This window comes from Typopeltis vanoorti, chromosome 11, assembly GCF_054136105.1.
Source record: "Typopeltis vanoorti isolate ZY-2024b chromosome 11, IOZ_Tvanoo_1.0, whole genome shotgun sequence".
In the NCBI taxonomy this organism is placed as follows: Eukaryota; Metazoa; Arthropoda; class Arachnida; order Uropygi; family Thelyphonidae; genus Typopeltis; species Typopeltis vanoorti.
Genome location: NC_143559.1, coordinates 61977715 through 61995802, shown reverse-complemented (window position 1 = coordinate 61995802; position 18088 = coordinate 61977715). Strand labels below are relative to the sequence as shown.

The following is an 18088-nucleotide window of genomic DNA, read 5'->3' as shown; positions in this document are numbered from 1 at the left end:
ACAATGAAAAATTTCATGAACATTAATAAGAAGTCATTATTTAATTTAATTATTTAATATTAAAGAATTATTAATTTTAATGTTGTTTAAGTAAGAACAAATTACTTTCTTTATGAAGAAGAGCACTTTTAGATTACACAATGTCTAAATACCTAACATACCTCTCCTTGAACACATTCACTGAATACAAACTCTTACTGGAAGCTTATTTTCACTCATTCTCACACAACAAACCTGGATCTCACATGCTTCCTGAACACATGCTTAACAGGGATGACCCTGACTTCCTTGTTATGACACTACAAAATCTCCTATCTATACTGTAAGAGTACTTTATCAACCTGCAGATTTTCATCATAACTTTCTCTCTTTATTTCTCTGAACTTTGAAGACCATATTCTTTCCATCTACTCTCAGGTGAAAAATTCCATAGGCCAGATATTATATTTTCAAATGACTCACTGAATCCAGGCAACCAAAACTGAGCACAGCAGTCCAGATGTGATCATATCAAAACCTTATGTGGTAGGAAAATAATTTCATGTTGAAGAGAAGAAGTTAGTATTATCTTCAAAGCTCAGGTATCCAATGTTGATGACAACCAACTTAACAATGTGGTCCCTTAACTGTGGTCCCTCAACTCTCTGCCCATTATCACCTACATCGTCTTTCCAGACTGCTGCAATCCAATAGAGAGCTGCCTACCAACCAAAATCTCTTAAGTTAGGTGGTAACTTGTTTCAAAAATACCTGAGAATCTACAACATACCTACACGGTGTGTAGTGTTTGTGGGTAGCTCCTGAACAGATAAGTGTTATTTTGAGTAATAATTGGTGAATTTGCATAGTATTTACATAGTATTGTTTACTTTTCGTATTTTAGCGTGTCTGGGTGATTTTTGTGTGTTTTCTGAGTATTTTAAATAGTAAAGTGATAGATACGATTATCTGTGCACATGGCCCCCATTAAGAGAAATACAAAGATGGTGTCCATGTCACCAGCTTTGTCTAAAAATTTTAATTTAAAGGATTTGATTCAGTGTACCGTTTGCAAAATGTATGCATTGAGAAGAGCGGTTGGAGTCTGGTTAAACAACGATAGTGGAGTGAATGTGTGCAGAAAGTGTAAAGAATGTGAGGATTTAAAGAGTGTTTCAGGTTGTGTGAGTGATATTGTTGTTGAAACTGAGAATCTAGATAACAGTGATATGCGAGGTATGAATAGTCATATGCGAGGTATGAATAGTGATGTTTGCGAGGTAGTACCTGATAGCTGTGAGAGTGGCGTTGAAAGTGAGAATGAAGGTAAACATACAGAACGAATGAACAAATTATCGGAGAATAAAAATTATGAGACTGATGCAATGAGTGAGATCGCTCGGTTACGTGGAGCGATACACAGAGTAAATTGGCAGCTGGAGCGTTGGCAAAAATGTTACCAAGCGTGCCAACTAATAAATGGCAAACGTATGATAGAAAAAATAAGAGTATGATAGTGAGTGTAAACAAAATGAAAGAGCGTTGTATGGAGATTCCTTAGTAAGAGGTGTATTAGTTGACAGTTTAACAAAATCGTACCAACCTGGTGCAAGCATTATGGATGTAAGCGAGTCAATTAGAATGCAAAAGCAGCAGGTGAAAGAACTGATAGTGGTAGCAGGTACAAATGATTTGAAAGGAGACAAAATGGCTATGAGTGAGGATGTGAAGGAATTGCTTGAGGTAGTAAAAGAGAAGAGTGAGAGAGTTAGGATGGTGAGTCTGTTGCCGCGGTATGACAGTGAAGAGTATAGAAGGAGAGCCATAATTGCTAATGACTTTATGCGTGAATTATGCAGGACGAGTGGTATGGAATTTGTGGATGTGTGGAGTGAGTTCGATGGGCGAAAGGATTTATATAAGATGGATGGTTTACATTTGAATGGATCTGGTGTACGGAGACTTGAAAAGGTGTTGTCGAATGTAGTGGAAGTGAATGTGCAGAATCAGGGAAACTAGAGTTATTAAGGGGGAGGGGAAGTAGATATGCAGACTTTAGGGAGACAGTTGAGTGTATGAATGTGTGTAATATGCTGAAGCGAGTACGAAAGACCACGAATCAGAATGGGAAAGTTAGTATAAGGCATCAAAATAGGGATGGGCCAAATCGGCTTCTGCAATTCATGTATACTAATGCCAGAAGTATTAGGAACAAGAAGGAAGAATTTTTGGCCTTGGTTGGCACTTCCGGGCCACAGGTTATTGGCATTACTGAAACATGGCTGACAGAAGATGATATAGCTAGTGGGATTGAATGTGAGGGATATGGTGCATTCAGGAGTGACATGGAGAATAAAATGGGGGGGGGAGAGTGTTATTGATGATAGCTGATGAGCTACAGCCAAGGAGAATAGAAGTGGAACTGCAGGATAGAGAAAAGAGCACATTTGAGGCCATTTGGTGTGAGATTGAAACTAGCAGAACAAAATATACACTTGGGTGCTGCTATAGACCAGGTGATGGATAGATGGAGGGGATAGTATGCATAGGCAAATAGAAGAAATGAGTGGAAGGAGGGCAATTATTATGGGTGATTTCAATTATGGTAACATTGACTGGAAAGAGGAGAGGGCACATGGGAGGAAGGAATTGGATTTTATGCAGTAATTAAGGGATAACTATCTGTGACAGCATGTAATGAAAAATGCTAGGGGTCAGAGAGTGCTTGACCTAGTAATTGCATCTGGGAATTTGGCTGTAATGAATATGACCACGTTGCCACCAATTGGTGAGAGTGATCATAGGGTCTTGACTTGGGAGGTGACTAAAGGTGTGGAGTTTACAATTAAGACAGGGTACATGTGGAATTATCGGGTTGGTAAGTATGACAAGCTTAAGAGTTTGATTGGTTCAGTGCCATGGCATGTAAAACTGCAAGGGCTAGATGTTGATAGTACATGGGAGGTGGTTAGGAAGTGTTTGCATGAGGCAATAGCTGACTGTATACCTAGAGTCCGAGTAATAAATCAAGTAGGGGTTAAATGGATGAATAACACCATTAAGCTTGAGCTACAAAAAAAGAAACTACTATGGAGGGAATTTAAGGAGAAAGGTGACTGGCAGGCACATGAACGGTATAAAGCATAGGCCAGAAGGGTAACGAGTGTGGTAAGAAAAGCCATATCCTCTGTACATCCTTGTGTCATGAACTAGCATGAAGATATCGCTATAAATAATGACATAGTCAATAAGGCTTTTCTTGTGTCTTCTCTCCACATTGACTTGTGCACATCTCTTTGTGTTGGTAATGATTAGTCCACAAACCAAGCAGAAATCCAGCAGATACTTATCATTATTAGCTTTACCTTTTTTTCCAAATTTTCTCAAAATGTTTTTTGGAGATCTAAATTTTTCCCGAAATTTAAATCTTCAACAAGGACCACTTTTTCCATTTTCTTTGTTTTAGCTGACTGTTCTAATGTCTAGAAAAATTCCTCCATTTCTTCCTTAGGAGAATCTTCTGTGGGACAGGAAGGCATAAACAAGTTTCATTGTCCATTTCCTCATTTCGAAGTTTGCTTACATAACTCTATTTGACACTGCCTTCCAATAAAGAAGTTTACTGTCATGTTTCATATTGAATGCTATCACTACACCTTCATTTACTTACCTACAGAATGTTATTACCTGAATATAACATTCTATACTTATTATTGGATTGGTTCGAGGTTATATTGTGAATGGTCGTGTAATTTTACTCTCATGCAAAATTAGTGATTTTTTATCTGTTTTATTGTGTTTTTTCTTGAGAAAATTAGTGTATTATAGTGTATGAGTGTAGATTTTCATGTTTTTAGAATATTTAGTATCTTCATAACATTTCTATTGTGATATTGTCAGCATGGCACCAACGTGACGAATAATGGTGGAAAAGACCACATTGTGGGATTTAATTCAGTGCAGTGTGTGTGAAATGTATTCATCGAGAAAATCAAAGAATATGTGGAAGGAAATTGAAACTGGAGAGAGAGAGAGAGAGTATGTAGTAAGGATTTCAAAAGTGAGTGTCTGTTAGGTGACAAGAATGCAACAAATACCAACAGTAAGATGGAAAATGATGTTATTAATGGAGAACGTGTGGCTGTGGAAATAGAGGAGAATGAAATGGATATTAATAAAGAAACCAAACAAACAAGAAAAAACAAGTTAAACAGAAAATTATGTATGGAGACTGAATAATCAGGAGAGTACTTAATGAACGTGTGACAAAATCATGTTTCCGGCTGCAAAAATTCATGATATTAGCCACGCCATCCAGGTGCAAAAAGGTAAATCGAAGGAAATGATTGTCTTGGTTGGTACAAATGATTTGAGAGGTGAGAAGTATTGTATGACGAAGAATGTAAAGGAGTTGTCAGAATAGGCAAAACTGAAGAGCAAGAAGGTGAAGAGGGCAATGATAGCCAATGAGTGTATATGTAGATTGTGCAAAAGGAATGATGTAGAATTTGTGGATCTGTGGTCTCTGTTTGATGGAAAGAAGGGTTTGTACAATACTGATGGAGTCCATCTAAATGGTTTTGGTGTTATGTGTCTGGAGAGAGCTTTGTTCACCAAGCATGCTGATGTGCAAATTCAGACAAACGTAAACAATTAGGGTGGAAGCAAGTGAGTGTCAGAATGACCAAGAGAGAAATCTAGTCTCTCAAGCAAAAATATTGAATAGGGTAGTCAATTCAGAAAATAAAGGTGGGTGGGAGGACTAAAGGGAAGCTGCAGTTTTTATATAGTAATGCCAGAAATATCAGGCACAAGAGGGAGGAGTTTTGGGCATTGGTTAGTGGAACCTTGTCAAACAATATAAGCATTAGTGAGACTTGGCTAACAGTAGATGATACAGTTACAGGGATTGAATGTGAAGGGTTTAGTATTTTCAGGTAAGATAGAGAAGATAGGATGGGGTAGGAGTACTGCTGATGATAGCAGATGAATTGCAGACAAAAAGAATAGGAGACATGTAGGAAGGTGGCTGTTCATTTGAAGCAATCTGTTGTGAAATTAAGACAAGTAAGTCAAAATATACAAAATATATTGCCATAATAATCACTCCAGCAAGTGATTATTATGGCAGACTTCAACTATGGAGATACAGACTAGAAGAAAGAAAAATCACATGGCAGGAAGGAAAAAGAATCTATACACCTGCTGAGAGATAATTACTTAAGGCAGCATGTGATGGAGACTAGGGGATGAGATAGTATTGGACCTAGTCATAGGATCAGAAGAGCTATCCATAACCAAGGTGACAACATTGCCTCCAATTGGTGAAAGTACCCATGATGTCTTGACTTGGGAGATTGTAAAATAAGGAATATTCTAACAAGAAGGGGTATTTGTGGAACTACAAGGCAGGTGTGATTATGACATGCTTAGGAAGAAGCTTAAATCTGTACCATGGCATAAAACACTACAGGGCAAGGATGTTAGTTGTGCATGTGATATAGTTAAATGTCATCTAGAGAAAGTAGTATTAAATTGTATACCTAGAATAAGGAGGGTTAATAGGATAGAAGTTAGATGGATGAGTAATATCATTAAGCACGAGCTGCAGAAGAAAAAAATGCTGTGGAGGGTATAGAAGAGAAAGGTGACTAGCAAACTCATGAACAGTACAAGGTTCAGGCAAGAAAGGTGACTAGCATGACAAGGAAGGCAAAATCAGATTATGAGAATAATCTAGCCCAAGCAGGTCAAAGGAAATCCCAAAGAATTCTTTTGTTATGTGGCAAGTAAGAAGAAGAATGATTATGGGAGATTAACCTTAATGAGTGATGATGGTCATGAGGAAATAGAAGCAGATAAAATAGTTGAGTTACTGAGTGACCACTTTGCAAGGGTATATAACCCTAGTGAGGTTACTGCTTTAACCTATATGACAGACACTAATGTGGGAACAGAGGTGGAGTTCCAAGGAGTGGAAAGAGGGCAAAATTATTCCTTTACATCAGGGAGGTTCTAAGACTGCAGTAGCAAATTATAGACCAATCAGTATCTCAGGCATGGTGATAAAAGTACCAGAAAAGTTTGGTAAAAAAGAGAATTCAAGAATGGTTAGATAAAAATATGTTACTGTATGATGGTCAACATGGCTTTGTGAAGGGTTGTTCAGTAATTTACTAACTTTTTAAAGCCTTAGTAATTTACTAACTTTTTATAATAGAGTAACAACTGAGTTGGATAAAGAAAATGGCTACACAATGATTTTGCTGGATTTTGCAAAGGCATTTGACAGAATATCACATAAAACTCTGTTATACAAATTAAAATGAATGGGAATGGATTATGATACTGGTTAAGTGGATAAGAGGGTGGCTGCTGGAAAGATATCAAAAAGTGGTATATGAATGGGCAGAATCGAGGTGAAAAACAGGTGACTAGTGTGCCGCAACGTTCAGTGCTGGGAGCATTGCCATCTGATTTGTACATAAATGATATAGGAAATAACCTGAAAGAAAATATTCAGTTGTTTGCTGATGATGCGAAATTAGGAAGAGTAATAATTAATCGAGGCGATGTGGAGATATTGCAGAATGATTTAAATAGGCTGTCAGTATGGGTAAAAAATAATGGATGCCAGTTTATTGTCGAGAAAAGTAAAGTTATGCATTTTGGGATAAATAGATTACAAGCAATGTATTACATTGATGGCACTGTACTCCAGGAAATAGATGAAGCTAGAGATTTAGGGGTGGTAGTAGAAGAGAGTTAAAGTTTAGAGGACATATTGCTAAGGTAGCCATTAAAATTACTTGGGTATTGAAGAACACATTAACAAGTAGAGATAAAGAAGTTGTTATTCCTCTTTATAAGGCCTTGATACACCCACATCTGGATTACTGTGCTCAAGTCTGGTCCCCAGGGTTTCTTGGGATGAGGAAGCAGCAGAGAGGATTCAGAGGTGAGTGATCAAGATGGTGAGTGGCCTGAGGAATGTTTCCTATGAGAATAGATTGAAGGTGTGTGTACTGCAGAAGTTGGTTGATAGGAGAAAAAGAGGGGATATGATAGAAACATTTAAGTTGCTTAAAGGGTTTTTATAGGAAAGATACAGAGAAAATGTTTCAGCACTTGTCTAGAGGGACCAGAACTAGGGGTAATCCCTGGAAGTTGAATAAAGGTGTCGTTGTAGTGGTGTGAGGACTAGATTTTTTGCTTGGAGAGTTGTAAATGAGTGTAAATGGTTGCCACAATCAGTTGTGAGTGCTTTGTCTGTTAATGGGTTCAAGGAGAGGTATGATAGAATTGTGTGGATAGATGGTATAACTCCTGTGATGAGTCTTTAGACGCCATGGAGGTGCCTGTATTTAGTAAGATCTCACCTACTTTTCCATTTCTTCTGGAAGTTCAATTTCCTTTCCATTAATGCTCCTCATATTGATGGTTCCTATCTTCAGTTCCTTTTATTTTGGATTTATTCATCTTCTAGATGTTGAGTTAGAGTTTGTTTCAGTAGCTGACTTTTCACTGCTTGTCCTAGTTCCTCTGACGAAAACAGTGGTGGCCTTGTTTAACCAGGCAATGCCCCAGCTGGCATGAAATCTCATCATGTTGTACAATCATTTATATTTGTGGTTTAAGGAAAGAGAGAGTACAGTTTTGTCAGTTAAGTTCCAAATTTCCAGCAGCTCATTTCGTTTGGTACCCAGTGGATATCTGGTAACAGGGTGCATCACATATAGGTGAGGATTGGACATTAGGTCAGAGGTCCTAGTGAGTTTTCTTCATTCCTTAAAGGTGATGTGGACATCTCCTCCCAGTTATTTGCCTTTGACACTTAAATGACCCTAAAGTGATCCCTTGGAGACCAAAGCTTGTACAAGCTAACTGCTTCCTATATCAAGTCACCTATGTACATTATTTGTATACTCTTGATTTTCCAATGATATCAAGTTTCTCTCATACAGAAATAATATAACAATTGTACTGGTGTCCAAACTAAGGATGAACACTATTTCGAAAGATTATAATTGCAAATTCAGCTTGTGGCAATTTGTATTGTATAACTGACAATTTTGAGTAGAAAGCAGGTAAACATCCAAATTTTTGAAACTATTTGAAACCAGTAGAATGAGGGTAAACATCAAAATTTTTCAAACCAATGGGAAGTTCCAGACATTTGCTAAGAGGTCACCCTCACTCTACATTGGAGCATGAAAATAGATTTTTGGATATAACAGCAAAACGTAATCAACATACCACAGCAGGTCAGCTCCTTTCAAGCACAGGTATACACGAATATCTCAACAAATGGTAAGATGTATGTGACAAGTAGGCCTCTAAGCCCAAAAGTCCGTGTCCCTTTATCCACAGCTCATCATAGAGCAAATTTTCAGTGGTATTGTATCCATGAAAATTGGACAAGACACCAATGGGCTAATGTACACTTTATAGATAAGAATCATTTTACTCTTTCCACCATGTCCCCAGCACCATCAAGATATGATGGTGCTGGGGACATGGTGTGGGGAGGCATTATACCTAATAGACACACCGAGCTATAAGTGTTAGAAAAAGTGACTGACTGGTGAACAATATTGCAACGAAGTTCTTTAATGTTATGTTCGATTGTACCATGGTGCTTTAAGCAAAGAATTCATTTTTATGGATGACAATGCCACACTACACCATATACGAGCAATGGAGATACTTGTGGAGACCAAGGATATTATTTGAATCGAGTGGCCAGCCCGCTCCCGAAATCTCAACCCCATAGAACATGTTTAGGATGTAATAGGGAGATGCACTGCTACTTGAAATTCCCCTCCAGAAAACAAAAAAAAGGCCTTATTCTTGTTCTGAAGGAGAAGTGCGCTAGTTTGCCTCAAGAACTTCTGAATCACTTGGTGGTAAGCATAATATGATGCTGTGAGAGCTGTGTCACAGTTTGGAGTGGACATATTCCATACTGAAATGTCTCTCTGTACATAGTTTTCTGTAAGTACTGTACATTAATCCCTTAACCACATCCTTAGGAAATTTATAACTTTTGCCAAAAATGTATTGCAATTTAATTTGTACAAAATTTAATTATACAAATTTAGCGTAATAATTTTTGTGAAGTATAATTTATAGTATGCTGGCAATAAATTTATGTCTGCATTTTGCTGTAGTCATGAAAATGTTTTAATATACAGGTAAAAATATAGTCTGTCCTTAGTTTCTGAACACCAATGTACTTACTGAAATTAAGTTATTTTGTAATAAAATTATAAAACTATTTAATGAGAATTTAATGATATTAAATAATGATTATACTATTATTCTAAATAAAATAAATACTAAACGTCATACTGTTCGGGTTTGTCCAGAGAAACATCAGGTTTTGTTGACAAGTGAGTTCTAATCATCTCAAGTTCTTCAGATGTGGGCCTCTAAAATGATAAAGATAGAAATAATTAACTGGTAAAAATAAATAAAAAATACTTGTCAATGTAATCATATAATAACAGCAATCATAAGCATAATCTCCATACATTGACTATATGAAGCTTCTACTTAAAATTTCATGAAATTTCATTATGAAGTAATATCTTGGAATATAAGAATTAAAAAGAAACACAAGACAACCATTTCATTTGCTGCATCACTATTCCCATCTTGTCTTCCAGTGATATGTTAGGTCATATGACCTGTTAAGGCCACATGACTTGGATTTCTAAAAAAATTTACTTTTATCTGCCAAATGCATGTATTCTCTGGCCAGTTTATCAGTTTGGAAAGAGTGACAAACTTCAGACAAATATCCCTTATAAATTTTCTTGCATCCTGGTTGAGATGTGGAACCCAATCAACATGCCATTATATCTGCACCATGGAAGTGCTGCATAATTAGTTCATGTGAAAAATTATTCTCTCGAGAGAAATTTACAATTCCATGTAGAAAAAATATAGAATATAATTATTCAAAAACTCTGATATATTTCATCCAAGGTGGACATCGTCAGAGGGAAAGATCAGTAACTATGGCCAGATCAACTTTGATTTGGAGATAGTGTTAAGCCATATTGTTTTGGAATAAATTGCAAATTTAGTTATCCTAAACAAGGATACTTCTTTAGTATCCATCAGGTTACTACTTAGCAGACCATCACAAGTAACTGATCTGCTAAGTCTGTAAAAACATCCCACCCTGTATTTGAAATTGTTAGACTCCACTTTATACCAAAATTGTTACTAACATAAAGAATAGCTTTCTACTCTATACTATATATATATATATATATATATATATAATGGAGATAATGATCCCAAGGTCTCCCACACTAATAATATATATTAGTGTGGGAGACCCACAGTAACCTATATAAACAATGCTTATCAGTGACAGTGAATGAGCGGATACTCATTCACTGTCAGGGCACTCACAATTAATTCTGACAATCCATTCTATTCACTCACCACTCTCTAAGTCAAAAATCTAGTCCCTTACTAACCACACACTTATACAACTTCCAATGACCTCTAATTCTCTCTGTATTCATTATGTATTGAAAAATGTCCTTTGTATCAATCTTATAGAATCCTTTTAATTAACTTATAATTTCTACCACGTCCTCTCTTTTCTGCCAATTAACTAAACACTGCAACCCTTCAACCTATCCTCGCACACCTTCAACCTATCCTCATAGGGCATTCCACAGACCTCTCACCAGCTTGGTGCTCTGAATCCTCTTCACCACCTCCTAATCCCTCAAGAAACTCAAGCGACCAAATCTGTGCACAGTAGTCAAGATGTGGCATCATAGGCTTATAAAGAGGGATAATCCTCCCCATTTTTACTTGTTAGTGTGTTTTTTAACATTCAAGTAATCCTTTGAGCTATTTTACAACTTTTGCAATATGTCCTCTGAATTTCATCTCTGTCCACCATTACCACAAAATCACTAGCCTCACCAATTTCCTGTAATCCAATACCATCAATGCAATGCACAGTACATGCCTTTTCAACCCAAAGTACATAAACTTACATTTTGCAACATTAAATTGAAAATCATTATCCTTCAACCACAATGCTGATTTATTTAAATCATCCTGCAGGATATCGATATCATCTTTATCAACTATAGTCCTCCCCGTTTTGAATCATCAACAAACAACTGAATATCCTCCCTTAAATATATCATCACTAATATACAAATTAAAGTGCAGTGGTACTTGTACAGAACCCTCCCCCCCCTGAGACACTTCACTAGTCATCCGTTCTCCTAGATTCTACTCCACCATATATTACTGTTTAGTGTCTGCCTGTCAGCCACTGTATCCTTAATGTCTACTGTATCCTTTACAACTATTTCCAGTTAGTATTCCAGTAAACTAGGTCTGACTAATGCCTACAATCTAAGGCCACAACATATTCACCAATGCAACAATTGTAATCCATTTGTTCCTGATACTCTTGGCATTTGTGTACAGGCATAGTAAATTATCTCCAAATTTTTTTTGTATACTCAACTCTGCAGTTATATCTTCAGCTGTATGTATGTAAATTATATCATGCCAGTCTCATTTATATACAAGTTAAACAATACTGGACCCACAATAGATCCTGATTTGGGTATATATACTGCTCCCCGTGGTGCTTAAGGGTCAAAGCTATATAACTGAGAGGAGACCTCCACATAGCCTTTAAAGGAATGCGGAGAACTGACCAGGGCTTCTGACCTAATGTCCAATCCTCACCTTCTCACGGTGCACCCTGTTGGGTATCTACTTGGATACTGAACAAACGAGGATAGCCTGGCAATTTAGGATTTAGCCGACCAAATTGGATTCTTATTGGTTAAACCAAAATAAAAAATGATGGTACAACATGACAAAATTTCATGCCGGCTGGGGCGTCGCCCAGTCAAACAAGGCCCCTGTTGTTTTCGCCAGAGAAAAAAGGCGAACAGCGAAAAGTGAGCTACTGGAACAAATCTGAAAACACATCCCAACTCAACCTCACCAGAGTTAAAGATCGGTACTATCAACATAAGAAGCCTGTATGACAAAGAAATGGAGCTAGCTGAGGAATTAGATAAGTACCAGATCGACATAATACGGGTGACTGAAACAAAAAAGACAAAAACTGGTGAGATCTTTCTGAGCAATAAATACATAATGTTATATTCAGGCAATGACAATAAAGGAAAAGAAGGAGTAGCCATAGTATTCAACACAAAATACAAGGCTAATCTTCTTGAATGGCAGGCAGTCTCAAGTAGAGTAATGTGGGCAAATATGAGAATCGGGAACTGAACAATGAGACTTATTTGTGCCTATGGTCCCACAGAAGGTTCTACTAAGGTAGAATTGGAGGAATCTTTTGAGGCTTTAGAGAAAGCACCTAACAATGAAAAATGAAATGTTTGTCCTTGTTGGGGATCTAAATAGCAGAGTAGGAAATGATTGTGAGACATACAAAAATATTTGGGGAAAATTTGGAGAAAAGAGCAAAGCTAATAATAATGGCAAATATCTGTTGGATTTCTGCTCAGGACATGGACTGGTTATTACTAACACCATGTTCCAACATAAAAATGTTCACAAATTCACATGGAGAGAAGAGGCAACGAATAAGAAAAGTCTCATTGACTATGTTATTCTTGATAGTGATGTTTTCTCCCTGGTGCAGGACACCAGATTGTACAGAAGATTTGAAATTGGAAGGGATCACTATTTAGTCTTGAGCAGGATAAAATTGAATTTGATATTGAAAAGAATAACACGTAAGAAAGTTTGAAAGCGAATAAAAGTTGAGCAGCTCTCAGATGTAAACTGTAGACTAAAATACACAAAGATTATTGAAAAAAAAATGAAAGAGTTTGAGAACAGGAATCAAAACGTGGAGATTCAGTGGCAAGCCTTCAAGAAAACCTTGATTGATTCAGACAGAGAGGCATGTGATAAGGTTGTGTGCAAGGATAGAAAAATCATAACTCCATGGTAGACACAGGAAGTTTAAGAGGCAGTGAAGAAAAAGAAGAAAGCATATCAAAAGTTCCTGGCAAATAAGTCAGATTGTGATCTTAGAGAATACAGAGACAAATGCAAGAATGCTAAACACTGTGTAAAACTAGCTAAACAAAAGTCATGGGAGGACTTTGGCAAGAATATAGAACATAAATATCAAGAAGGTGGCAAAATATTCTGGAGGTTATTGTAGAAGCTTAGAAATGGAGGAAAGAGTGCTGTAAAAGGAGTTAGAGATGATAAAGGTGACATGAAAACGGAAGAAAAAGATATCCTTGAAGTATGGAGTAATTACTTTGAAAAACTGCTAAATGAAACAAGAAGTGATGACAGTGCAGTGGTAAAAAACATTGGCCAGGCATGCAGTCAGGAATACATATCCATACTTGAACTAGAAAAAGCCATCAAAGGCTTAAAATGTTGTAAGGCTGCAGGAGTAGATGATATTCGACTGGAAATGCTGAAATATGGTGGTATAAAAGTCTTACAGTGGCTGCACTGCATAGTTCAGAAAGCCTGGACAGAGGGACGAATTCCCGATGATTGGAGTAGAGCTTTCATAGTACCCATATATAAAAAGGGAAATAAAACTGAATGTGAGAATTACAGAGGTATTTCCGTACTGAGTGTTCCTGGCAAGATCTATGCAAGTATACTTGAGAAATGATTGAGAAGAATTGTAGAAGAAAAGCTGGGTGAAGAACAAGATGGATTCAGGCCAAATAGAGGTTGTCAGGATCAGATCTTGACTTTACGACAAATAGTCGAGAAAACATGGGAATATAACAAAGATCTGTATTTAAGTTTTGTCGATTTGGAAAAGGCATATGACAAGGTGCCAAGAGAGAAGCTATTCAATATGCTACAGTTATATGGTGTCAAAGGGGCATTATATCAAGCAATACTTAGTCTTTATTTGAGTTGTAAGTCAGCAGTTAGAATTGAAGGAAGTACAGGAAGATGGTTTAATGTTAAATCTAGTGTGAGACAAGGATGTACATTATCCCCTCTGTTATTCATTATCTATATGGATCACATTATGAAGGAAAGTGGTATTAAACATGATATCAAATTTTGAGATGTTAATGTCAGCTCTTTGCATTATGTGGATGATGTTAAACTTCTAAATAAATCCGCTCCAAGTCTGCAAGATTCTCTGACTAAATTGAATAACTGTTGTAATAGATATGGTATGAAGGTCAGCAATAAAAAGACAAAGACAATGAAAATAGGCAGAATCATTGAAAATGTCAACTGTGTTGTGAATGGAGAACCTGTGGAACAAGTAAAACATTTCCGCTACTTAGGTACGATTTTTACCGAAGATGATAAATTCAATATAGAAATAGACAACAGAATCAGCAAAGCTGGTATGGTGGGAAGTCAATTGAATAAATTCATATGGAATAAGAGAAATTAGTCGGAACACTAAATTAGCTGTATACAAGACAGTGTTCAAACCAGTTTTAACTTATGGATCTGAGAGCTGGGTCAGAAGTAAAACACTTGACCAAAGACTAGAGACCGCAGATATGAGAGTCCTGAGAAAGATTAGAGGCGTGAACAGATGGCATCAATGGCAATAACATATTAAAAACGAGAATATTAGGAAAGAACTTGACATTGTCAGCATCCAGGAATGCATTAGCAGAGCTAATCTCAGGTGGTATGGTCACTTTGACAGAATGGGTGAAGATTAGCAAAACAAGTGTTCTCTGCCAGGTTGGCAGCAAAACGACCCAGAGGGAGACCAAGGTATAGGTGGATTGATATGGTACAAAGTGCCTTAGACGATAGAAATATAAGATCTGATAATGTTGGAGTCTTGACAAGTAACAGACTGATTTGGAGGAAAATTGTAGATAGGAAGTTAGTAATGATGTAAATTTTTTCATGTAGTACTATCATATCCTGTACACCCCTTGAGGGTACATGGCAGGAATTTGATGATGATGGTGATACTGCTTCCCCATATGTAACTTTCTGATATCTTTTCAACAGCTGTCTAATTAATCTATTATTAAATACTATCAATGCCACACAGCATGTGGATAACTAAATTGGAAATCTATCAAATGTCTTTGCAAAATCTACATGGAAGATGCACAAGGGAGATGCATACTATGGATATGCATTTGTACAATGTGTTCATTGTTTTGCTGTAATACAAAAGTGGAATGTTGAAACATGACTTCCCTTTAACAAACCCATGATGACCATCACAGAGAATACTGCTATTGTGAGTCCAGTTCTAGATCTTGATCCACACCAACATCTTTGCCAACTGACACACAAACTGGTCTATAATTCAAAGCTTCAGTTTTATTGCTCTTCCCCCCCCCCCCCCCTTATGAAATTGATTGATTTGATCTTCTGTTCACATCTCTGGGACTTGTTGAAAGATCAATGATTAAACAGTAGATCAAATCGATCAATTTCATAGGGAGGGGAATCAAACTGAAGCTTTGAATGTTGTTATTATTATTATGTGACACCTCCAGGGAGTCCAAAGACTCATCGAGGGAAGGCTTACTCCACAACTCTCTGTCTCTACCACTCAATCCACTACAACGAACTGGAACTATGCCAATGCCACCTACCACCAGACACCACCACTAGTATTTTCATAGACAATCACAAACATCCATCCCCAGGGAGGGATTCGAACCCGCAGCCTTTTGGCTGGAGAGCAGATACCCTAACCACTCAGCCTGGCTGGCCTAGTGGTTAGGGTATATATTCATAGTACTTCTTTTATTTATTTATTCAAATATTAATCACACTTCCAATGTGGCCATGACGTTTTCCTCTATATAAACATTATTTAACCTTAATTATAAATATTATGCTACTAAAGTTATGTGCTCTACTAATTTTCTAGTTGACTTACTACTTCATAGACAGCTTGTAATGCATCAATATCCACAACAGAAGTATCAAAGTTATATACAGCTGTAAAAAAAAAAAAGTTGTTGAAAGACCAATGCTTTTAATACTTTTATTAATAGATATATATTTGTAACTTATGCTATATTAAATATACTGATCATTTAAAAATAAAAAAGCATAAAAAACAAAAATAATAAAATAAATGGTAATAAATTTAGACACCATGTAATGAAGGGAGACAGAGAAGGGCTGAAATGCAAAGCTGAAGCATTTTTGACTTCAACTTGGCAATGAAACATATTAAAAGGAAGAAAGGATAATAAATATCCCTTAGTGTGTGTGAGCATTGAACTTCTAAATGTTCTGAATTTAGATGACTGAAAATTATCATCATCATTTTGTGGTGTTTACCTGAAAGCGATATACCAGATATTATTATGGTCAGAGTTGGACCACTAATGGATTTCCAATGCATAGCATATAACTTCACCCAGCCAAGATAATTCTATTTTTCTGGCAGTGGCTTGTTTTCACAAATGGGGCTATCAACAACCCTAAAGAGTATTGTCATCATAAATGCACACCTTCCTAGTTGGAGGAAATGCCAACCAGACCACTAGATGGTAGATGACTTTCATCACTGGTAAAACATCATGCTTTGCTTATTGGGCACCTGAAGTGGCTGTTGCCATGTATGGTTCTAGATAAAGGTTACCTGTTTCTGTCCCTTTTCATGTGGTATGGGTGACAGACTCATGGGCATGCCACTATTAATTCCCTATCCAGAAACATTTCTAAGTCTCTGGCTTTGTCAATTTCTTATTTACAGTACCACCAATGTGGTGTACAGCTTGTAATCTTTTCATCCCAAAATGCATAACTTTACACTTTCCACACATTAACTGAAATCCATTCTCCTCTGCTCAGTCTACCAATCTATCCAGATCATCTTGCAAAATTTTAACATCATCTGTATTAAATATTGCTCTACCCAACTTTGCATCATCGGCAAACAGCTGAACAGTTTCATGACTTATTTTTCACGGTATTAACACCACCACAAACACTTTTATCAACAAAGATGTTTTATTAACGCTAATATTTCGCTGATTTTCAACTCAGCATCATCAGAGCACAACACACATGTAAACGCAACAGTGAGTGAGTGAAATAATATAATTGCAAAAGACAAAAGATCTAAAGTCCTATTTTTGGCGCCCTCTAACAGAAAAAAAAAAAAAAAAAAAAAAAAAAAAGCAGTTATCCAGGAGTTTTTCTTAGGATAACCGTCTCCCAAATTTTTGGCAAATTAATGCAACCATATTTGTTAAGGTTGGGAGAACATCCGCCTGGAAGAACATGAAAGATACATTCGCTACTATTACTATGGCAAGTCGGGACTGGCAGACCACGCTTTGGACACTCCTTCATACAGGATTAGATGGAGGAAAACGAATTTGCTATTTAGGAGTTGTTATAGATCTGAAAGATTATTTTTTGAGTCAGCAATGGCTTTGAAGAATTCTCCCAACACAGGCCTTCTTTTAGACTACTCCTGAATAAACTACTCTCTGATATCTATCCATCAACCACCCCTCCTATCTGCCTTACCAACCCTATATCCAACTCCATGTGCTGCAATTTACTGATTAGAATTCCATGTGGTATCCTGTCAAAGGCTTTTACAAAGTCCAGCAGTATCACTGTAAACCCATTACCTTTATCCAACTCAACTGTCACTGTATTATAAAACATGAGCAAGTTACTGAGACATGATCTACCCTTCACAAAACCATGTTGCCCCCCCCCATACAGTATCCCATTTCCATCTATCCATTCCTGTATTTTGCTCTTGACCAACTTCTCCAATACTGTGATAACAACTCCTGATATGCTCAGTTGGTAATTTGCTACATTGTAGCCTCCTTTATGCAATGGAACTATTTTCCCCTTTCCACCCTCTTGGGACTAACCCAGAGCCAAGACATAAACAGTATGGTTAAGAGCAAGTTACTGAGGCATAACCTACCCTTCACAAAACCATGTTGCCCCCCCCCCCTACAGTATCCCATTTCCATCCCTCCATTCCTGTATTTTGCTCTTGACCAACTTCTCCAATACTGTGATAACAACTCCTGATATGTTAATCAGTTGGTAATTTGCTACATTAGTTTTAGAGCTTCCTTTATGCTACGGAACTATTTTCCCC

The 18088-nt window shown here is 37.0% G+C and overlaps 1 protein-coding gene across 1 annotated transcript in view; it reads right to left on the bottom strand.

The window, feature by feature from the left end:
• Positions 1 to 18088, bottom strand: part of LOC150101658 (uncharacterized) — a 321244-nt gene that overhangs the window by 118734 nt on the left and 184422 nt on the right. Inside the window, exons 10-11 of the mRNA XM_090399849.1 lie at positions 15881 to 15942; positions 9331 to 9410 (exon numbers count right to left, since the gene is read on the bottom strand). Coding sequence (XP_090255975.1) covers positions 9331 to 9410; positions 15881 to 15942 — 142 coding nt within the window. The remainder of the gene's footprint in view (positions 1 to 9330; positions 9411 to 15880; positions 15943 to 18088) is intronic.